This window comes from Rhipicephalus microplus, chromosome 3 (assembly GCF_043290135.1).
Source record: "Rhipicephalus microplus isolate Deutch F79 chromosome 3, USDA_Rmic, whole genome shotgun sequence".
Classification (NCBI taxonomy): Eukaryota; Metazoa; Arthropoda; class Arachnida; order Ixodida; family Ixodidae; genus Rhipicephalus; species Rhipicephalus microplus.
Genome location: NC_134702.1, coordinates 154,062,579 through 154,087,139, shown reverse-complemented (window position 1 = coordinate 154,087,139; position 24,561 = coordinate 154,062,579). Strand labels below are relative to the sequence as shown.

The 24,561-nt window shown below is 49.0% G+C and overlaps 1 protein-coding gene across 1 annotated transcript in view; it reads left to right on the top strand.

Moving 5' to 3' along the window:
- Nucleotides 1–24,561, top strand: part of LOC142803972 (LIM/homeobox protein Lhx1-like) — a 194,709-nt gene that overhangs the window by 155,978 nt on the left and 14,170 nt on the right. The window contains exon 5 of the mRNA XM_075890367.1: nt 23,681–23,873. Coding sequence (XP_075746482.1) covers nt 23,681–23,873 — 193 coding nt within the window. The remainder of the gene's footprint in view (nt 1–23,680; nt 23,874–24,561) is intronic.

The following is a 24,561-nucleotide window of genomic DNA, read 5'->3' as shown; positions in this document are numbered from 1 at the left end:
CAGAACAACACGTGTTCAGATGTTGTGTTAATCAGATTACTGTCAATTCAGCACAATCGAGCATGTTCACCATACTTCGTATGTTTCCTAAATCTCCTAGTTTTACTTCATGCAACTATGTGTCACTATCGCATTCGTTGCTTCGGGCTTGCGCCGAAACTATGAAGTTTATAGATAATAATAATAATAATAATAATAATAATAATAAAATAATTTCTGGCGTTTTACGCTCCAAAGTCACGATGTGCTTACGAGAGACGCCGTATATAGAAAGAAGGCTGCAGATGTTTCGATAACCTGGGGTCTTTCCACACGCACAGTTCAACTAATCGCGTGGGCCTCTGGCATTTTATCTCCATCAAAGTATGACCGCTGCGGCCAGGATTCACTCCCACGACCTCTGAGGAAAAATCGTGCATGCTGTATATATGGCACATGGTGCACAACGCCGAAGAGCAAGGTACTGAGAACTCAGAATGAGAGCAATTGTCGTGAAAAGCGTGCGGAGGGTTCCCCTTGAGGGAGGGCGGAGGCGAAGGTTTGTCGCAGCACCCCGCTTCCTTCTCCCTATCATGTCAATGTATGGTTGGCGCTGGCTTCGCCCCTCCTCTCTCCTCGTCTGCCCCCCCACCCCCCCACGAACACGCCGATAGTTGTCATAGTTACGTTTGTCCGACTGACGTGGCACATTTGCGACGGGCCCCTGCTATCAGCGTGAACATCGACCGTTGGTCCACCCACCACTGACGATAACGCGTTGGTCAACAGTCAACGAGCCGCTCACAATCGTGGCTGCGCGGTGTTGCGAGTCGCGGGGATGCGTAATCTGCGGGTAGCGGGGCCGATCGCCGTCCCTCCGTCGAGCCAAGGACCAGGGGAGAGCTTTGAGCAAACTTAACGGATTTATTTACATCTTTACAGGGAGTTGTCGAGATGACAGAAGAGAAGAGTTTCACAAACCACGAGCGTGGTGGGTGAACTTTACTTAGTTCAGAGCGACGTCCAGCACTCTGCCGCGTCGTTTTATGCCCTGTCGGGCTCCTCCTCTACGAGTCGACCACCAATCACGCACACACAGGTGAGGGGGGGGAGCATGCAAGGTCCCCGTGAACACTGCACTTTGGTGGCGCCAGCAGGGCTCTTCCTCGTCGTGTGTGAGCCTTTAGTCGAGAGTGCCCACGATCCTGGCCGCATACTTCAAAGGGTCCGCCGATTATGTTCGCTCAATTAGCGGGGCGATCCGCGGCAGCCGCCGCGGTCTCCCCCAGGAAGACGGCGTCCCTGTTGTCCTCTTGGTGGCGTCTTGGCGACACTACGTCTCGTACTCCGGGACAATGCCTGGCGGGCATAGTCAGTCAGCGGGTCGGCTACTTGACAATGCATTAAACAAGTGCCGATCTTTTGAGAGGTGCCCGGTTCGTGGATTCCTCTGGGGAGAGCCCTTTGACCAGCGCCGTCGTCGTCTGCCGGTTAACGCGCTAACGATGCGTGGCCGGTGCAGGCGGGAGATAGAGCGGCGGCTCCAAAACCCTCTTTGGCGACATTCCACTCCGTTGGCGCCGCTGTCAATCAGCAGGCGACGTCTCGTGGGGCCGGCCTCTGTTGCTTCCTCCGTCCAGACGTGGCGAGACTGTCCTTTTTGCACTAATCCGGCGTGGCAAATGACTCGCTGGGTCAAGGCATAGCCCGATCGCTACAGCGGGCGCAGGAGCCCTACACTGACGGGTCTTCTTATACGGCAGGCCACGTGCGTCCAGATTTGGCGCGCTTTCGCTGGGCAGGAAGCGAGCGCACGCGGCGCGCTGGGGGGGGGGGGGGGGGGGACCCGTTTCCCGCGCCACGCGTTCGCGCGCTTTATCAGCGTCAACGGACACGTGAACGCACACCCACTGCAACCAAGGGGTTGGACGGGAAGAATGGTGCGGTGCGTACAAAGCTATACCAGACGGATGAGGTAGATGTCGTGGGAGTAGATCGGTGACTGCTTCATTGCAACAGCCGAGGACTGGCGGGGACAAACGATAATCGAGGCGCGAGTGCGAATCAACAAAGTGCTGAAAATAAGACGAGGCTGCGCGTTGTCGATGCGTCGACAAAATGGCGCGTACATGTCGCAAATTATTCGCGTCGCCTTCTCCATACAGTACTTCCCATTGACACCTTGTTGCATGTCATGTATTGGACGCCTAAGCGACTCGTTAAGGCCCGTTGTATAACAATAATAACAAGAATAAGAAATGAGGTTTAACGTCCTCAAAGTACAATATAATTATGATAGGCGCGTTCCCGAAACTTCACCACGTGGTCGCACATTAAACGGGCCTCTAGCACTACACTCAAATGTTACCACCGCGGCAGGCATAGAACCCACGACCTTTAGGTTACCAGCCGAATATCATAATCACTGCTCAAACGCGGCAGATCACTCATCGAATGATCGCACCTCGTATTGTTATTACGCGGTTCCCATCTAAACCCTCCGCGGCAGTGCGCGTTATAGAAGGCACTATGCGTGCTCCTTCAACCAACTTCAGCCTCTTATATATGATCGAACTTCCTCATTTCTTTCTTGTCTTACCCTGTGTTCTCTTTAATGGAGATTAATACATTGCATGCCAGCACTGTTTCACTTCCCGGACCATAGGATGTGATGACAATTGAAGCGGGAAGCGCACGTGTAATGTTAATCTCGACAAATGCGCAAACTATTTCGTGTGACGTTCTCTCCTCATAGTACATACGCACTTGGCGCACTTTCAGAGTTGTTACGGTTGCTTAGAAAGCTGTCTGTAGGAAAAAAAAAACGAAATCATTCAACGTGGTAACAGTGATTACACCTGCTAAAAGGCAGTAACCTATATTTCTAGAAAGAGAGAAACAGAGGTGCACATAACTAAGCGTCGAGTAAGGCCTACTGTATACTCGATTGCATATTGCATGATGATACCTGCTCGCAACGACAGTCATTTTGAGCACACTGAGTTGAAGACGTGCGTCGTGTTTTGATCGCACACTTGCGCAGGGCAAACGTTCCTGCTCTTGGACCATTGTGCCTGGATCCGTCAGGAAGTGCAGAAGCATAATGTTCCTCCCAGCACCATATCAACGTTTCCATAGAGAAAGGAGAGGGGAGGGGGATCAGCGCGTGTTAATCATTTGCGCCCACTGCGTGCTATCCTATACACACGTGGGCTACCCCCCCCCCCCCCCAAATCGTACTCTGCACGAATAATGGAAGAGGTCGTCATTTTCGATGACTTTCGGGAAGCGGTCGCTGGCGAAACGTCTCATAATGGCGACCGTTTGTGGGCAGAGGGAGAAGAAAAAAAAAGGTGCACGCGCTCCGCGGCACGCAACACACACCCATTTTCAGGGACCGATTGATTCTGCAGAGCACGCGGTGGGTTCGCTATGCAGTCGCCACATGGGCTTCGCGAGCTACTCGACCCTGAACAACCCCAGCACCTACATCAATGCATTTCATCTTTGACGGTATTAAGACGAAGACAATTAGACGGGAGGTCGTGTAACAGACACTTCTGACACTATAAATTCCCAAGACCGACATCTACTCATTGTGAATATGTATATATATCACATGAACCTTACTAAAACTGTAGTCACGATTCACTCTGCTTTGCCCTTCAGTACCAAGAAAAATGCGTCGTTCACGGAAGAGTATACACGACCGAGTACTCAAAATGAATGATCGTCGGACCGTGTAATGGGTTTACGTGGGCGTACTTGTAAAACACAGCTGGGATATAACTAAATGGCCCACCGGAGGTACGAGGTACGGAAATTGCGCAACGTTGTCCATAGCGACAGCTCTGTAACGTTTGCGGGTCCGCGTGTACTTTTTGTCGCCCATTGTGCAACGGGGCATTATTTCCGCATATTTCGGTGGAGATCTCGCGCCACGTGTCCTATACTCGCATAGTGTCAGAGGAGACGCAGGATTGCTTTCAATCGACGACGCGTTTCAGAGAGAGAACGAACGTGCGATCTTCTCTGTCGTGGCACGCAATCAGAACCGCAGTGAAAGCGGAAACGGCGAAAAGACTCCTGTGCGCGCAGTCGCACGACGAGCCGTCGGAGTGGCGCAGACTTATTTCGGAAATTTGGCCTATCCACGCGACCGGAAGCCCACCCTTCCGCCTCAAAACAGGAAGCGCTTCCTAATGGCGTCATTACAGCGGTCCGCTCCGCCCGGCCATTGTGCGCGGTCGTCGCGTCGGCGCGCGTCCTGAACGTGCCTGCGTGCTTCGCCATATAGTTGCGTGCAGTGTGCGAAATGGGTGGTACTCGTCCACTGGAACGAATGATTTGTCAGGTGGGAGCTCCGTGGACAACGGAGATCTCCGGCCATTCTTGGAGCCACGCTCGACTTCTTTCTCGTTTGGGATGGCCCACCTCTTTTCGTAGGGTTATATTGATGCTGTGTGCCACGACGCGTAACCTGAACGAGGAAGTTGGACATAGCCCAGTCATTACTCAAAACCGAACGCGTGTTTACATTGGTATTCAGTGAATGCGAGTACCCTACAACTGGTAAACTTCTAGGCTTCACTTGTGAATTGTTGAGTGTACACTTATTTCATGCAGAAGATGGCGTGATTCCAATGGCCGCACGAGTTTCTAAATCAACATCTTATCACTCTTCTTTTTATCGGTCACCAGAGGGCCCTGAAAAGCAGGGCTTTCGGACATAGCCAGTAAATATATATGCGAGGACATTGAAAGTATATATAAGGGTGATGGTAATGAGAGGGACGAGTGCTTGTTATAAGCTCAAATGTTTGACTGTCCACTCAGTGAATTCTACTCTGATCTGAACTCCTCCACCACCGGATTCGGCAGCGCTGCACTGTATCCGACCCAAAAGTGCGCATCACGGACACGAGCAGCGGCGGGTTTCTCTCTCCGCTCCTGGTGGTCGCTTGGTGTGCGCGTCACTTCTCCATTTCCGGAGCGGCAGTTTTATGATCGCGCACTATATAGGCGTGGGGCTCACCGAGTTGAATGCAGGCGTCACCTACACCATGCACGTGGATGTCGGTGGTGATGCTGTTGCTACCTGCGGCTTCAGTTGGCATGAGTGGAGTTCATGCGAAGAAACTCGTGCGTACCGAGTATGTCGTCACGAACATGTTTCGTGGTTCCGTTGATTGTTTCATTCCTTCCTTGTACTATATATATTTCCAGAAATGAAATTAAATGTCACACAGAAATCTTGGCGAGAGTCGTAGCTACTGAAAAGAGATATGCTAGTTCACCTCTCAGCATGTTGTCTTAAGTAAAGATACGTAAGCAACTGACTGGGAGTGTGCTTTCGTTTGCTTAAAAAATTTTTTCATTGCTAGTTAGACGTGCGTATGCCTTATTTTATGGTTTCCAGGGCTGCAGTGAGTTCTTGTCTTTGCGCGTTGAAATGGGTGCACTCACACAGAAGGTGCGCGATGGTTTCCTCACAGCTGCAGTAAGTGCATCTTCTAAGAGCTGGTCATTCCAATGAGATAAAGAGTATGCGTTCGTGAATGCCACTTCAAGCCACAGGCGGCATAGAAGAGTCTCCTCAGCCCAAGAATTTGAAAGTGAAAGGCACTTAGGAGGCGAGTTGAACCAAACGCATACTACTGGCACTAGCCTGTGGTATGCGTTTCTCAGGCATTTTTTCTCTCCATACTAATAATTATTTATTAATTACCTAATTTTTATTCATCAACTGGAAACTCAAAATATGAACACTGAGATGTAGAGCACTCTCAGAAATCACCGACTAAATTGTTTCCTGTACACTATGTCTCACGTTAGTTTTTCCACGTTGTAAAGAGAGCCCGTGAAATGTGAAAAGAAGCCGTGTGACGGACCGCGAGCCCACTGATATAGTGCTGCTGTAGGCTTTCTTTGATGTGTGTGCGTGCGTGTGTGTGTGCGTGTGTGTGTGTGTGTGCGTGTGTGTGCGTGTATGTGCGTGTGTGTGCGTGTATGTGCGTGTGTGCGCGTGTGTGCGTGTATGTGCGCCTGTGTGTGTGTGCGTGTGTGTGTGCGTGCGTGTGCGTGCGTGTGCGTGTGCGTGTGCGTGTGTGCGTGTGTGTGTGCGCGTGTGTGTGTGTGTCGCAATTCTTTTCCTTTCGTTGATTCTCCCTGAGCGCACACTGCTAAAGGAGGACTTGTACGTTGTGATTGACTACTACAAGTAATAAATGTCAGACTGTATAACATCATTGGTCTGCCATACATATAGTTGTACAGAGGTGACTTAAATGCTGGTGTAGTGGACAGTTCTAGTCATTTCTCTGCCAAGTGACTGCACTGTCACGTGGGCACGAGCGGTGGAAAAAAAAAACTTGGACGCTGGCGTATGGTTAATTTCACGGTGTGTTAAACACTGTACGTTAATGATTGTGCCAACGTATCGACGAGAAAGACGTTACACCAACGTACGTGCGAAGAGTGAGCGCCAAGATTTTTTTCATCTTAAAAGCCCACTGCCGAGATTGAGTCCTTTGCTGTTGCCTGATGGTAAATACATTAATCGGCTAAGCTCGCGGTCCAGCTGTTGCGCGGGCTTCCTTCCCGTGAACGTGTTCACTTAGAGATAAGTACGGCGCTACGAGGGTCACGTACGAGCTTCGACTTTCTTCTGTGCGTATATATACATACATATTGCTTCGAGCACTACTCGGCTATATGTTTGTCTAGCGCTTAAGCCATCCATCAAACCACGCGCTGGTTTTGCCTCCGCGCTGCTGGAGGAACGCACACTGACCGCGAAGCTAGCAACTTACTCCTTTGTAAGTTGCTAACATCCGAGCGACGCCATTCGCGATGTAGGCGACTTTTAGAACAACACTTGAAAAATGAATCCCTCGTACGCATTACCTCTCTTTTCCGCGTCACGCAAGCTTTTAATTCAAGCCTTCTAAATTTTGATTTATTTTTTGTTTGTTTGTTTATCTCTACGGACTATTCACACAGCCCTTTCATTTAGCTCCCAGGTTCGTTTATCTTGGTCTCCCGGTTTTGTTTATTTATTTAGTTCAAGTACTTCGGGGGACCAGCCGCGCGGGGCTGCTGCTGTCGACACGTGAAATAGATTAATGCCACAGAGAGAGAGAGAGAGAGCGAAAAGAAGGAAAAAAAAGCTGCTGATACTGTGTCTTTTTACTTGCTTTTTTCATTTCTTTTCATTCTTTCTTTGCTTCTTTTTTTCTTTTGGTACATATGAGAAGTATAGATCGAGGGCTTTGTCTTCCACGCATTAATATGAGGGCTAAAATGTAAAGCTACACAAAAGTGCGCAGAGAGATTAATGTTGCCTTCTTCAGGAGGAAGGGAAGGGGGGTGGATTGCCGCGAATACAGGGAGGCCATTTTTACGGTGCATGGTGTCCGTAGCCGCTGCAGACTGTTTACACAAAGCGAAATTAAAGTCTATAGTGCTGTACAAATGTACAGTTGATATATGAACATTGAATGAATGAATGAATGAATGAATGAATGAATGAATGAATCAGGCTGAACCACGCAAAGAGAAAGAGAGAAACCGAAAGATGAAACTGGAGCTAGCCTTATCAGGAGCTTAGTACCTTAGTAGGACATTATATCAAATGTCCCCGCTTACATGTTACTTTAATTTCGCAAACATAGCATACGCGCGACGGCATTTCGACGTCCACGCACTCGGCTGCGTGCATTACTCTGGAGTAGATATTGCAGGGAGCACAGGAACCAGAGTCACACTGACAGCGAACGTATTAAATGAAAATATTGTAGCACAACGCGATTAGGCGACGAAGAAAAGGTAAACTGAACGACGATTATCTTTGAGCCACACGTACTTGTACGGTGAGAAGAAAATCCTTGAACAGCGGTTACGTGCTCGAGCCGGCGTTTTCACAGAGGGACCTGTCATCTTCAAGGCATTAACTTCAAGTTATAGACTTTCGGAAGCCAAGTTGCACTTGTCGAAATGTCGGCTAGACCGCATACAACGCCTGTTCAGAGATTTTTTTTTTCTGTCGCAAGCCTCCGTCTTCTCCTTGCTGCCGCTTTTTCCCATGCATGCACGCATTTGCAAACTAAACTTCCAAGACCCCGTGGTCACGAAAGTAACGTTGGGAGCACTCAGTGATCGAGCAAAGTTCGTATACCATTATTGACCCGTACATGGATGCTCCGTATATGAGCCTTTCTAAACGCGGCAGACTATATTAATGCGTAAGAGCCGATTTTACTAGACGAGTGCATCACAAAGCTGGAGAGAGAGTGCTCAAAGGCCCTCTAACTTCATCTCTTCCTTTGTTGCTTTCACGGTATTTTTGCAAGTTTTTTTTTCCCACCGTTGGGAAGCGGAGCTTTATACCTGCAGCTAAACGTCGGCATTGCCAACGTTGACGCCTCGACAGTCACGTTGTAGAATTGAGGTGCTCAAGCGAAGATATGCACTTTTTTGTACTTGTTTTCTTTTACAGTACATTACAGACAAACGGAATGACGTCTTCGGTACGCACTTTACGTCTGCGTCTGCACTTAACTTGAACAAAACAGCGTTTACACGGTGTCTTCATTCTTTCTCAGCGACATTTCTTACTGCTGAAACCTCATTCAACTTTCTTATCGGTATCAACCAGTGTAGCGATTATCGACGTCACTCTTGTCTTGTCTTGTCTTGTCTAAAGAACGCCACTAAAACAAGGGAAACGAAAGTGTACGCGGGCGCGACATTCCAGCCGCAGTGCCGTAATCGTACTACGTCATTGCTGTCACCGCTTGAACATTCAGCGTCCTTATCGGCGCAGTTGCAGCTGCTACTGTTTCCGGCACATGCATGCGCAGAACTTGTAGCTTCCCTTCTGTGTAGCCCTCTGTAACATTTCCGTTTCTTTCCGAACATCGCGCAAGCGAGAGCAGCGTGTACACGTCTGATCTGCAACCATATATACCGTGCATGCTTGAAGTGAGCGCAAGCTTACATGTGGTTACCACTGCACAATACAATAAGACGCAAGTAACGCATAACGTCAGAAAACGGGTTAGGAGGAACGCATGAATCAAAATGCTAAAGTATGTACGGTACGAGGAGGCACGCCGGTGTGTGCCGCCACTTCAGGGACATCAAAGGGAGGAAAGTGAGAAGAAACGCAGCCGCGTATCCAAGCGGCGCGGAAGGGCGTCGGAACGCTGCTTCAACGCGGAAAATGCGGCGGTTTTTGAATGACGCGCATAAATTCCGCCTCGGAACGGGAGCCGCAGTTAGCGTAAAATATGGCCGCGTTTTTCCGCGCCGACGGCCCGCTCCCTCTCTCCAAGCGTCGACGCCTGCCTATCGTCCCGTTATCCTTGGTGTAAGCTCTTTCCCTTGCTCTCTCTCTCTCTTCATGCCGCCCAGACAATGCTGCCATCGGACAGCCAGCGGCTTGTTTCAGCGCGCTTCGCGTGTGAAACAACCGCGATAGCGGGCCCTGGCGCTGCTGGTGAAAGAGAACATGGATTCCACTTTGTGCACGCTCTGCTGCGTGCTAAATTCGCCACTCAAGCAACGATATATGACGTTCCTCGAACACACACACACACACACACACACACACACACACACACACACACACACGCGCCCGCACGCACACACACACACGCACGCGCGCGCGCACGCACACACACACACACACGCGCGCACACACACACACGCACGCACCCACGCACGCACACACACACAAACACACACGCACGCACACACACACACACACACACGCACGCACGCACGCACACACACACACACACACACACACACACACACACATGTGAAAGTGCCTACTTCGCATTACGTTGAAAAACGCAGCAGTGCGCTGCCACGTTCTCTTAAGATATTCGAGTCAATGTATTTGAGTCGGAGACAGTGATTACCGCAAGTATCAATTGATAAGTCGAGTATACTGAATTCTCGGAACTTAAAACTTCACACTGGAAAGCTTGAAACTGGAAATGTTGAAAGTAGCGCCCGTCCTATCTCTTTTATCTCGTGAGTGTCTTGTTTTTGCCGCTCAAAAATTTCCTATGAGTTGAGTGTAATGCACTCAGTTTTTCTTGAGATTTTAGGGACCTACTAAGGGCTCTGAATTGTCTAGGTCTTGATGCATTGAAATACGGAGAAGTGCGGACTCGACAGCAAGTAAAACTAAAAGAGGAAAGGCTAGAAAAGTCGGAAGCTCACTTAGAGTAATAATTAAAAGCAACTGTTCACATAAGGCCGGTTCGTGGCTGTATTCTGCCGCATACTCATGGACCGGTACGACATTTTGCGTACCATCGAAAATAGCCGATTTTATAGCAGGGAAGGCCTAATTGGTCTAATTGGTTTGAAGTCGCCATAATTGCTTTCGCCTAATTATTGACAGAATGCGATTGCAGGCTCCGATGAACGAAATATCGTGCTGTGTGACAATGCCCCAAGAAGCAGGTTTTCCCTCAAGAAAGGGGACTTTCCCGCAATACATTTCTGAGGTTGAGCCGTGGATTAGGAGGGCATTGTGCTGAGCGAGTAGAAATTAACGCTCGTCATCGCGTGCTTTTGAAACATGTTAGCTCGTCGTAGCACCTGTCGGCCCGTTCGCTTCGATGAGCCGGGAAACCCGCTCGCTCCTCCGCTTCCTTTGTTAACGCAATGACTGCCCTAAAACCGAAGAAACTTGATGTTCCCCGCAAGGCTGGCAATAATCAACGCAGCAGATTGTAGAGTAAAAAAAAAAAACCTGATGTCGACGCTGCGTGCAGCCTTCCAAGAATCTTGTTAAGTACGATAATGTAAAACAAAGCCAACACATGACCAATACAGACTAGATGCTTCCGGTGCTCCACGGATACGCACAGCTGCGTAAGAAGATGTTGAGGCACCGTGTACACGGATACTGCTTTCTCTTGGCTATAGCCCACCCCTCTAGATAAACCGTACTCCCAACTGCAAACCGCAGAAATATACAATGAATGAATAGACTTTATTTAAAGTCCGGCAGTTTTACCGGGTGAGGTGGGGGAAGAGGGGATTAACCCCTGTCCCTTCCCACTCTCCGTTGATTATGATGGCGGTGCCTCAGGTGACCGCTCGAAGTCCTTGCACCCGGGCGGCATATAACCTACGAAAAATAATATCATAACGCGTATTTTTGTAAAGCCGCCTTTCTAGCAAAAATTGCAAGCGCTGCCGCGAAGCCAACTTGCGCACCAAAATCCTCACAAGGTGTTAGGTAACCTAATTCTCTTAATGTGCTATATCGCACGATTCAATTTATTGAACCAGTTCCCTTTTTCTTGCGAGTTTAACACACATGCATGTGGTGTCGACTGCATAGACTTCAGCACAATGCTAGAACCACGCACGTATCGCATGCGCGTTTTCTTATTCAGACGGTAGCACTGAAAAGCAAGCGTCCGCTTGACGGAAAAAAGAAAGAAAGAAAAAAAAAAGAAAGAAAGAAAAAAGAAAGAAAGAAAGAAAGAAAGAAAGAAAGAAAGAAAGAAAGAAAGAAAGAAAGAAAGAAAGAAAGAAAGAAAGAAGGTTGCCGGCTCCAGCTCAACTCGCACAACCAGAGACAAATACACGCCCATGTACGTGCCGTCAAAAAGCCACCGTGTATACCGCAAAGAGCCGCATTCCCCGAGGGCCGGCATGTACGTATCTACAACTGGCAAAGTCTCGTCACAAGGATAGGAACAAGAGGAAGATATGATAAAAAAAACATGTAAGAGAAAGACAACATCCAACAAGCGGGCCCTTCAATGTATACACGAAGAAACAAGAAGCGCTAGCTATTCTTCTGCTGCTCGATAGAAAATTTGTATTTCGTTCTTTCACTCCTCTACGTTTCGACGCCGCCGGCGTTATTCGAGGTGGTAGCTCCCCTCTCTCTCTCTCTGCCTATAGCAGCACAGACCGCGTACCTGGCCACCACAGCGCCGCCGCCGCCGCAGATGAGTCCGAGAGAACACGTCGCCCGCGGGGCAGAGAGAAATCATGCGGCGTGCATCGCTCAACGTCAGACCGCTCTCCTTCCCATGAATGCCGCTTCTCCCTGCTCTGCCGCCGGCGGCAGCGCAGGCACCGCCCCGTTGTCCTCTCTGCAACAGGACTGCTTGCCTCGGGGGCGAGCATTTCTTTGTCACTTCTTTATTTCTACTGATCGCTTCGAAAACACGCGCTGCTCAAGAAGAAAAAGAGACGACGCGACGCCTCCTCTGTTTTGTTCCATTTTCTTTCTTCTTCGTTCAGACGCCTGATCCTACAGAAGCCTCGCGAACACCCGGTTTCCCCGGAGAAGGAGAAAGAGCTCATCTATCGCACGTCCGCGGAGAAGCACCTCGTCTCGAAGACGTCTCGAAACGACACCGTCGCGATGCGCGCGAGCAGCGCTCGAGGCCACGTTGTCGACACCGCCAGCGTGAAGGCACGTCTTCATCGCTGCGTCGCGCTTCCTTCTAGCCGCAACCAGCTGCGCACTCATCCTTCACCGCGGGGGGGTTCCGCACCGTCGGCCGCGGTGTGTGAGGAGCAGCCACGCGACGACGCCGACTGTCGCGCGAGTACCTGGCGCCAGCCACACCCGGTGCCATCGACGCGAGAATGCGCATTCCCGAGTGTCAAAGACGCTGTCTTCGTCGTCGTCGTCGAACGCACGCTGGCTCCGGTGAAACAGTTGAACGGTTGTATGCTGAGACCTGTCCTTACGGCAATGCGCAGGGCTGCGCGGGTGACGGAGACCATTGTGAGTTCGTGGCGGTTATACGGTCAGTCGAGGTCACACGCTAAAGTGTTTGTCTTGACTTGAGCCTCTGCTACACTGATGGTTTAGTGTGGTTTGCGTTGGTCGGATGGCTCTGAATGCGGCGCGGAGCCCAATAAACTGCAAAAGATCGGCAATGAATCGACCGGTGTAGCAAGAGGAAAAAGAAAATGAAAATAAATCAGTGTGGTGATTGGGCAGGGGGGTTCTATGCTAACTTACCATAATAAAGGAATATCACTTGCTGGAGTGCGCTTCCGTCAACATTTATATACGATGAAGAAAAGATGCTAATTTAGCTTCGCCTTAATACTGCAAACAAAAAAAAACAGCTAGGAGATTGAAATCAGCTTTACATATACATATATCTCTTTTTGCCTCCTTCCACTGCTGTACTGCAATCCAGACATTTACTAGGTTTGGCCTGCAGCCCCCGCGTAGTATTTTATGCTTCACTGTGAGTATTGCATAAGTGAGCTGCGGCGTTTCGAAGTCATTCAGAAAGATTCTACGATGAGCACAATTCGGCTTAGCTTACAGCGCAACAAGTCATGTTTCTCGCCTCCACATTGTGATGGAGAAAAGGATCGAGTTTAGGTGTGCCAATGCCGGAAGTAGATGCAAGTTTGCAGTTGCCTCAGCTTAAGTATAGTACAATAATTCATCGGTTATTTCGTCGTAACGGTTCAATGAATGAACACATGAAACAGAAACACTGAGACAGTGAAAAACACTGACGTGTTTTTATACAGTGCCAACATCGACGAAGCCAGCAGCAACACGATAGGGCCACGAGAGTTGTGATGAAAGTTTGGGAGGAATTCGTATTTCAAAGACAGAAGAACCTTCTAACAAAAAAGCATGACCTTTCTTCTTACTTTTTTTCTTTTTTTTACAAGAAAGCAATATCACGCGCGCTCGTTCCGAACAATGTTAGGACGTGAAAGCGAGGCAGCTATATGTTGGGCAAGTTGTGTCTAAGTGCACACACACAAGAAACATCAAAACAGAAAATGTCCGAATTGCCCGAAATGTGCGCGGATGTGGTTCGAAGAAATCTCCCCGCGAAGTAGTGGGCTATACACAGTGCCAAGCACTTCTCCATGAATCACAGCGTCCTCGAGGAGGTATACAGGCGTCATCTCCGCGCTCGGAAAATAACGGTTTCCTCGCACTGCGAGCCCTCGTGTCGCTCGGCTGATCACACGCCCCGGTGATTACACAACGCCTGTCGGACGTCTTCTCTTCCGCCTTGCTGCGGCGCGTCTGCCTATGCAACACTCGAGTCTCCTGCTCAGCTGAAAGACCTCGAGCACCGCAGGGCCCGAGACTTTCACAGGGCCACGCGGGGACCTCCGCCCTCTCTTTTGAACTGAAGCACCCCCCTGCTTGTAGGGCGTATAATACACCGCACGTAGGGAAGCTATATACCGCTGCCAGTCGTGTTTTCACGCACCGCCGTCTGTGTGGGGTGGGTCACTTGACGCCTCGAGTAGCGGTCAGCGGGTGTTGATCACAAAGGCGGGCACACAGACGGCGCGAAGACCGCACCTCTTGTCGCGTCTCCGCCGTGTCTGGTGCACGCGTGCCGCACAGTTGCGTGCATCTTTCGCATCGGAAGCAGCTCTGCTTGATTGATTTGTGGGGTTTAACGTCCCAAAACCACCATTTGATTATGAGAGACGCCGTAGTGGAGGGCTCCGGAAATTTTGACCACCTGGGGTTCTTTAACGTGCACCCAAATCTGAGTACACGGGCCTACAACATTTCCGCCTCCATCGGAAATGCAGCCGCCGCAGCCGGGAATCGAACCCGCGACCTACGGGTCAGCAGCCGAGTACCTTAGCCACTAGACCACCGCGGCGGGGCAAGCAGCTCTGCTTGGGTCGGTTTCGTTACGAGTTATTCGCTCTGGAGGAACCAGAATGTAAGTACTTTTGGTAACTCGGCGTTGAAGGACGAGTCAAAAGCACTCTTGATATGAAATTAATAGAAGGCAAAGCTGGCACATTGACACACGCTTAACACCCACGCATTTTCTTTACTGCGACACAGACAGAAATATTACGCAATGTCGCACTAAAGAGAACCATGAGTGGATGCGAAGCAGCGGGCGCTAATGGTTACACTTGCGGCGGTGTTGTCGCTTTGTCGTCGCTCTGTTCTCGCGCTATAGCTATCATCATGGCGCTGGCGCTCGCGGCGGCGTTGCGCAGAAGAGACATGTCGGGAGGCGCAATGCACGCAGTGATAAACCGAAGTTTTCTACTGGAACACGATAATCGCTGCTAATTGGCAATAAGAGACAAAAGACTGCGATTGGACACATCAAAGACCCGCAGTCCGCTTTTAGTCAACGCGCACGCTGCGAATGTTTACTCTTCAACAACAGGAGAAGTCTTCTACTGGTACTATATCTTGGAAGTCAAAATCCAGTGCTAATAAATATGGGGTGGCCAGGGAGCGGTTGTGCAGCTCGAGCAGGCGGTTTTTTTCAATCCGCAAACTCGCTTGCAGACACTGCCTTCGTCACCGTTGCGAGGCGAGAGAGGTGAATGCGTAGGAAAGGAGAGAGAGGGAGGGGAAGGGACGAGCATGCGCGGGGGGGGGGGGGGGTAGATGCCGCAGGACAAGGGGCATAATCCAAAACTAAAGAACAGGAAACTTTTTTTTTGTCTACATGGTTTTGCACATCTTGCGAAATTTCGTAGAGCTCATTCGCCATTTTTGGTCTTCCATCTTCTTTACGCCGAAAACTGCACTGAGTGTGGTTGACACTTTGAACCGGAAATGCATTCAGGCGTCGGTATGATGCCACATCATCCCACCAAGGTCGCAAATCCCATGCACGCCGCGTCTAATGCGGAAATGACGCAATCGTGTGTGTGTACCTGCAACGCTCCATGCACAGTCATGAACGCCAAACAGAGCCAGGTGGTCCGAAATCAATCCAGAGCACATCTTTACAGTGCATCGCTTACTAGCGTCTTAATTGTGTTCAATTGTTAAAGGTCATAAATTATCGTCATCCTTAAACTATTTATTAACGATTTCACGATGTAAATCTAACTGAAAAACTCATTTCCTGGTTTTTGTCAGCTGCTTAGGTACAGGTTTGCTATAGGGCAACATGCAGGATGCAAAGCGAACACGTTTCATTCACTTTTCTGTGGTCTGTACTATTTTAACGCAATAAACAAAATAAATAAATAATCATTCTGTATTTATGTTGCCTTGCAAAACTGTCAATACAGCTTTATAGTGTGCTAAATAGCATGGCTGTTCAGGTGAAATGATAATGACAGATACATATTTCACGAAATTGCTTAAACGCTGAGCTTCAATCTTGAACTGGCTTTGTTTCCTAGCAGAGTATTCATTTCCTACGAATTATGGCATCACAAGTTGAATGTCTTTCTATTTTGTGGACATTCGCACATAATAATTGCAGCTTTGTTGTGTCTAGAAAGGTATCATGACTTCTAGCAAAATTATAAGCGCATAGAACATAAAAAGTAAGGTCACAGAAGTGGTTTTGCCTTAAAGCGCTACGTTTGGGCCGTATTAATAATACGAATACACCAAAAGTTTCAATCAACAAAGTTGCAGCATCGCGTCTCCGCCTCGAAATTCTTGTGCAATGCTCTATCATCTCTTCCATCAGCTACTTTTATCCAGGTCCTGGTTATGTGTTGGCTATATCGAGGAAACCTGACGAAAAGCGTCCGGCTTCCTGGCTGTATCCAGCCCTTTAGGCGGGATATAGCCAGGTCCTGGTTAAGTGCTGGCTATATCGAGGAAACCAGACGAAAAATGCTCGGCTTTCTGGCTTTATTCAGTCCTTTAAGCGGGACCTGATTAGGACTGTACTTGCGAATTGCTTAGGGCATATGGGATATAGTTCGGTTCCCGACAGTTTATGGCAGTGCATATCAAAAACAAGTTGACATTCAGTGCTTACGTCATGCCTATTAATCCGTCTTGTCCTTACCTTTGGTGCACGCTGCCGTAAGTGACTCGTAAATGTTTGCAGGTACTCTCCGCTTTTGAAGCTTACTACTGCACAGAACTGCGATACATGATCATTGAGGCGACGTCTCAATTCCGGGTCGAGAATGAGAAGAAAGAAAAGCAAGGTCGTGCTCACTGGGCGTCCCGTATCCCACCCAGCACGGCCAAACTCTGCCTTCCCTTCGTCGAAACCCAACGGAACAAACGTCGGGCGACGCACCTGCGCAGCGGGTGAATTTATACACAATCACCCTAATAGAGGCGTTCGCGTGGCGTGTAATCAGAGGACAAAAGAAAAAAAAAACGTAGCGGCGGTTGCGTTCGGTGTCCCGTTGTTTGCGCTGCCGCAGTGCCACATACGCAGCGCGTAAGTGGCTCCCCCTCTTTGCGAGCGTGTGTTGTGGCCGATGGAATTGGAAATTGTTGGTTTTCTGCGAGCCGAGGGCGCCAAAAAGGCGCGTCTGCGTTGAAGGCGCCACTTACTGCGAGGCAGAGTTTGTGAGCAAGGTCCGAGATAAACAGAAAAGATGGCTTCATCGTGAGTTTTTCGGCTCGTGGTATAGACACAGACAGCCATGCGGGCATCAGAGTATATATACAGAATGTTTGAAGGAAGGATTCCACCATGCTGCTGCCTAAAGATAATCATGGCAAGAAACAGCGCAAGTACACTAATTTTACCGCTATAATACTTTTCTGCGACTCGCTTTATTTATATTTACTATGTGTACCACGCAATCCAAGGTCGAATCCTGCACCATTTTACATGCATTGAGTTAAAGTCTTGAATATAAAGGTTATCTCCATTTGATAAAAGAAGCAACGACATTTGATAAAAGAAGCAACCAAGTAGGACAAAGAGAAACGATGTATAACTTATCAAATCAGTGTGTAGTTCCGACGACCAATGCTCGTGGCTACCGCCTCTGATACATTGCGCTAAAAAAATGATAAATTGGTCGTATGACATTCTTTTCGTACATGCGAGAGTCACATGGTTAGTACTCTTTTTATAGAAAGGCAAGTTGACTCTGTTTATGAGAGTGGTGCATTGACTCTCTTCTGAGAAATCTAGTGGTTCCACAACCCTCCAAAAGAAAGTCAACGTACCTCTATAAAGAGAGTGCCATACATGTAACTTCCGCATGTACGAAATGAGAGTGAAAGTATTTAGAGTACCGTGGTAGCACCTACCGGTATTTAATTGTATACTACAGCGTTTCTTTATTTGAAAAGAGACACTCAACCGCGCACCGGACTGCACCGTTTTCTTCAACGTCGTCTGTATACAACTAAGGACAGAGGAGTGCATCGCAAGGCAAACACTTCGCGAAATGACGCCGTGTCAATAGCTGCTCTTGCGTTTTCGCGGAAGTCTCAGTTCATTATATGCGAGAACGCCTTCAACGCGGCACGAAAGCCCGCTTTGAGGGGCAGTATTCAGGAAGGCGCTATCCCCAACACCCACACTTGAACCCGTTTCATTCGGCGACGAGTTAATTAGCTCGTTCAGACGAGGAGACGTAGCGATCGAACCACGATTCTGAACGCTCAGTGAGGGCTCGGCGATGCTCGGTAGAATTCGTGGCAGCATCGAAGTTCTTTCGCATAGCATGTTTCGCAAGTCTTTCTGCTTCTCATTTTCACTTTATCGGTTAGCTTCATGAAACTCACGGAGTAACACTTGTTCAGCGAGATTTCCCGGAACTTCGTATGCTGACTTCACATTAGAAACCATAGGTTCGTGAACCCACACATGAGTGGGCTCACTCGGACTTGAGTCCGGGCCAGTAGCATTTTCGTGTAAGTCCGACTAAAGAAAGTTTTGGTGAGTCCGAGCCCGGGCGATTTCATATACGCAAGATATATTTAACCACACTGTAAACAGAAATAAGCCGAGATGGGAGTAAATGACCTTGTCCTCTAGCGCACTCCCCGATGAAAGTTTTATAAACATCTCCTTTGGGAGTAAAAAATTTACTCCCCATCAGTAGGGGGTTTTTGCATGGTGCCAGGGGGGTTTTTATTTACATCCATTGGGGAACTTTTTCAGGTCAGTATGGGAGTAAATTTTTTTGCATCGACAAAGAAAAAAATTACGTCAGCAGCCGTACCATGCGCAAGCGTAACTTTAATTACATAACATTTAATGCGCACAACAATGATTACAGTACGCAAACATTATCACAATGTTCACGTTATATCACAACACTCGCACTCACCACAGCTTGCCACACGCAGTACACACCTACCATATAGTCACCGGGTATATATATGCACCACATTTTTACCTCCCATGTCTCCCTGCTGAAAGCCTTTTTTCGCTATTAATTAGGCAATAAATACGCACGGCGTAAGTATGAACTTGCGGTGGTCTGATGTAAGCACTTCAACACACATGCCTTTTATCCTATAAGCCTGCCTAATATTTATTATTTTTCTACTATAGAGAAAAAGTTTCATCAGTTGACGCTCTGTCGTACGGGCTGAATTTGCATTAGCAGTACTGTTTGTGGACCCGTAAAATGCATGGAATCATGCACAAAGTGCGCGCGGCCTTGAATGAACACATTAACGAGGCACATTTAGCAGCTCCAGCGATGAACCGAGGTAGACCGCCGCTACCGCGTTCGACGACTATAGCCTCACTCACGAGTACGGCACGGTGATTCGATGAATGACAGCTGGCGATCACAAAATGATTGCTGATGTGCAGTTTACGTCTCGTTTTTCCCATGCACAGAAATAGGTGTCCGCTATCCACGCAGTTTAAGCTATGGAGCGATAGACTTAAACGAATGAGACGGTTCGCAGTCGCTGTTCCCGTTGCTCGCATGCATTGCATGTATAGCTCGCAGAGCTCGCCACGGCGGCCGGTGCGCAGTGCGAGCTCGATACGATGCCGGCTTGGTACCGACGGCATAGCGAGGCCTTCTTACCACTTAGATGTTACAGCCGCGATGAAATACCGGTGACACTCCGAGAAGCCACTATCGGCGGAGACGGGGCGAGCGCGTCGCCGGTGCAACTCTCAGACCGCTTGCCGGCCAGCCTGCCGTAGTCGAGCGACGCCTACTTCAGACCACTTCGAAGTTTCTGATGGTGAAACTCCAGGAGCAGCCGCTGACGATCGTAACAGCTTACTTTTGCTACCATTCATTTATTCTTCGAAGTTTTTTGTTACTCGGCCCTTTGAAGCGCGGCATTCACGACGTTTCGTTGAGGAATCGGACCGAGGTGCAGTGTGGTTTAACGGTGCGAAGTATATTGAAATGTTCCCAGTAAATACCAACTGCATGGTCGTTGCTATTCTTCGCTGCACTTATAATTTCGTTGCCTGTTGACAGATGCTTACACGGTTAGCCACACAAAGCACATGTGTTTCACACCCACGTGCAAACATATGCCCGTACACACACATACACACACACACACACACGCACACACACACACACGCACACACACACACACACACACGCACACACACACACACACACACACACACGTCACGCCCAAAGAGGGTTTTTAAAGCTCCTATAGGGAGTTTGTAACCACGTGACCTGAAACTCCCTGGGGAGTTTAACAAGGTCATGTCGTTCATAAACTCTGTGATTAAGGAGGGGGCGTTTTACGATGACATGTGCCGAGTTCACTCCCTACCAGGGAGTAAATAATCGGGGCAGGGGAGTTTTGTGGGCTCATGTGCTGGAGAAACTCCCATCTCGGCTAACTTTTGCTTACAGTGCAGGTAGTCTGAGCGACATCCACAATTTTTTGCCAACCTATTTTACAAACTACTTCGCTTTTTAGTGATTAAAAACTGAGAACCACCTATGCAAACGTCAGCATGTTGCAGACGTCACCGCGTTTGGTTCGTAAAATTCAAAGGGGCGTCGGCGGCGTCATTTTCTTTTTGCACGTTTTCTGGCTTAATTGTCAAGCGTCTTCAAGCGACCAGCGTGTTTTTTTTTTTTGCAACTGGGAAAGAGTAATTTACTAATACGAAAAAAAACAGATTGTTTTTCACTTTAATGTTCGTTTAAATCGAGTGACTTGAGACTCAAAACTCCGACAGTTATTAAGTCGAGCGACGAGTGCACTTACAGGAACATGACAGGACATGCGGACATGCTTGTTTCCTTGAAGCGTCGCAGACGGCACGCTATGGAATAGAGTTTGCTGAGACAGACAATAACCTATGAGCCATATGCATAAACGAGTTGTTCGCGGCTATCGAATATATCGGCAGTGCGCGCTGGTTAAGCGGTCAACTTTACTAAGTGTAAATCAGGGCTGGAAATCGCATTGTATAGAAAATGAGAAGTATAAAATCTAGGATATGGAGGACACGTGACATTAGAGTCATTCGATCGTTTCACAGCCATGCACGCATGACTATGACCAAAGTGAAAAGAGAAAGAACAAAAGGGGGTGTGGATGTTGTAAGCTAGGGAGCGACGGGGAGGCACGATGTTGCCCTTGTGACGTTGCGTATACCAGCGCTCCACGGGAGTATACAGAAGGCTGTCATTACAATGTGGTGAGACCGAAAACACAATAGAGCACCGGAGCTGCAGCGAGGCAGGGACCGCAAAAGGTGACCGTTGCGTTGCGGTCGGGGCAGAGGGGAAGGCTTGGCAGGGAGGGGGGAAAAACCGAGTACGGGAACAGCGGCGGCCGATCGGGTGCCCGCGCCGCCGGCATACAGGCCATTCGGCGCGTAATGAAAAGGTCTGCCGCTGCTGTTGCTGCTTGCATGCGTGTACCACGGGTCAGGGTAAGTGCGGTGGTGCTGACACCCGCCGCCGCTCGATCGTGAGTTGGGGGTGGTTACGCCGCAAACGCGGTAGTTTCACGCGAGCTATGTTATATTCAGAAGAGCGTCTCTCAAGCGTGTCCCGACCACTGAGCATTATTCGGGGTTTCTTTCCACGTGGCCCCTCTTCGGTGTCGCTGCATGCGCTGAGCAAGAAAAGTACAAGCTCACCTCTGTGCTGATAATTTAATGGGAAACCGTCGCCTACACCACCAATATCACACGGAAACGTATTTTTAAAATGTTTTTATGCTACACGTTTGAACATAGAATGTTTGCGATCTCTCTAGGCGCATTCGGTGCATGGGTCGCTCTCACTGCAAGCTCATATTTGGCTTAAAATGCGTCGCGAATCGGACTGTCGACCACAAGAACGCGATAAATAGAGGCGGAAGCTCAGGTAGGCCGTAAAAAACACGAAAGTGTGACAGTGGCAGAGAGGTCAGACAAAATTAACACAACAGGAAAAGAAATAACAGAACGCTGGAAAAAAAATATACGTCAGCAAGGCAGGTGGCTCGGCAACGGGAAGCTTTCTAAGCCTAATATATATATATATATATATATATATATATATATATATATATATATATAATACCCTCCATCTCTTGGTTCTCCTCCTCTCCTTCTACCGACACACTGCCTGGCCGAGATCTGCATACAAAGGGCTGCGGCTGAGATCGCCGCCCGGGGTCCTCCTTATCGGAGTTCCCCAGGCGAACCTCGCTAATCCGTAGGAGACGCGCGTCCAGGTTCACGTGCCGTCGCTCTTCCCTGTTCCCTCTCCCGTTTTCGCTCTTCCCCACCGACGCCCTCCCCTATAGGCCTCCGTTTCCTCCTTGCCTTATCATTGCCCACCGCTGCCGCGGTCATTGCCGCCCGTGGATGCATTCTCGGTCACCTTTGTTGACGCAGCGCCTGCCATGGTTCGCGCTCACTGCGTGGTGCACTCGACTTTTTTGTTGTTCTTTTTTTCCTTTTTCTGCGTACGACTGGCGCTTCCATAAAATGTATAGGATAAATGCAGAGGTAAGTATCAACGTAGTCAACCTTCTTGATGTGCCGTTTTGAGAATAACGAAGGAGACAGTTACTGAGTTATGAACAGAAAATAATGTAACAATAATGTAATGGCGAGGAGTAACGAAATACAGGTAACGCATCGGTTGTGTGGCGTAAAAACTGAATAAAAGTTTGTTATATATATTTTAACCGACATTTTATTAAGTTTATTTATTGGTTTGCTGACAAGTGAAACTGTTCTCATATGTGTACAATAAAGACTAATATATGCATGCGATATAGAAAGACGGCTGTTTGGGTTTTGTGGCACTTATCACCGCCCTCATTTGGATAAGTGTGCTTACGATATCCTACAGTGCTTATGTTGAGCCGTTTGGTGTAAATGGGGAAGCAGCTTGAAGCCCAGGACAAGAGCGTCCAAACGCCGTTTCTCGATTTCTCTATATGCCTTTATACAATGTGTATCCATCCATCCACTCGTCTATAATTAAAGAAAAAAAAAAACTCTTGCGGTGTTGAAGTCACTTCGGCTCGGCTCCTACTAGGGCCGTTTGCGTACGGTAGAAACATGCTCAGCGGCTTGATCTTGGCAGTGGTTTAGTTCGCATACAAATTACGGCCCGGTGATGCATAAACTGGTTAAGTCGCCAGCCAACGTGTAAAAAAGAGCGACGGGCGGGCTTTTAGTTATACTTGTTAATGAATCAGGTAATTCATAAACTGCCACCAACCCACTGTTCCTTTCGTAACAGCTTCCAGCGGTGGCTCGTGGCTAACGTGAACAGAACGATCGTCGTTTGTGCGTTTGCAGTAGCGTTCATCAGAGGGGACATTAAGAATATGATGTCACTTCGTGGCTTCCTTCGGACCTTGTCATGCTCGAATCGTGATCGAAACTTTGTGTCAGTGTTGTCTTTTGCAATGTGCTACACAACAACAAGAACAACAACGACGACAACAACAACAACAACAACAACAACAACAACAACAACAACAATAATAATAATAATAATAATAATAACAATAATAATAATCAAAGACTCTGTTCGCGTGCAGGTGTGGTTCCAGAACCGGCGCTCCAAGGAGCGTCGTATGAAGCAGCTGAGCACCCTGGGCGCCCGTCGCCACTTCTTCCGCAGCCCGAGGCGCGTGATGCGCTCCCTGCGGCCCGGCATGTCGCCGGACGGGCTCGACGACTCGCCCGAGATGGGACCCGGACCACCGAGCTCGGCGTTCGGCTACTTCTCCGGTGAGAGTTCATACCTACATCGCAGTACAAGGTATACATCCCACAGCTTTTAGAATCGAAGATGGCAATCTCTGTTCGCCTTGTCACCGAACTGCGCCCGGACCCGCATCACACGCTTCGGGCCCTTCACGTGCGCTTGCACGGTATATAGTGCGCAACAATTCAAAATCTGCGCCCATACAGTGGAGTTCAACTCCGTCGCATGAAGTACTTGAATACAACTGCGTGTTTTCATTCGAGCTTGCTTATACGAGCTTATGAGCTTGCGCAGAGGAGTGCACAGAGTTCGTTTTTAGGGGTGCCGAAAGTTCATCGCAGCTCCCCCCCCCCCCCACCTTTAGGTCAGTGTAAGGACAACATTTGCGGCCCCGCAGTGCGCAAGCGCCAAACACGTCTGTGCTCTTTGAAAGGGCTACTGCAACGCACCTGTCTAGTGCGACAACACGCATGCCCGACCCAACGGTGCCAGGCAGGAGTGATGGGATCCCAAGAGTACTGGGAAGCACTGCAGGGACTGCGACACAAAGGGGACTTAAACGATGCAACCGCCGGGCAATTCCCGCAAGCCACGACGGTTCAAACGTGGCGGGGCGCGCGCTTTAATCGACGAGCCTCGACGCGATGCATGCCCCGCCTGCGCGCACTCCCGTATACGCACATGCGCCCGCGCGGGTCCCAGAGGAGTCTC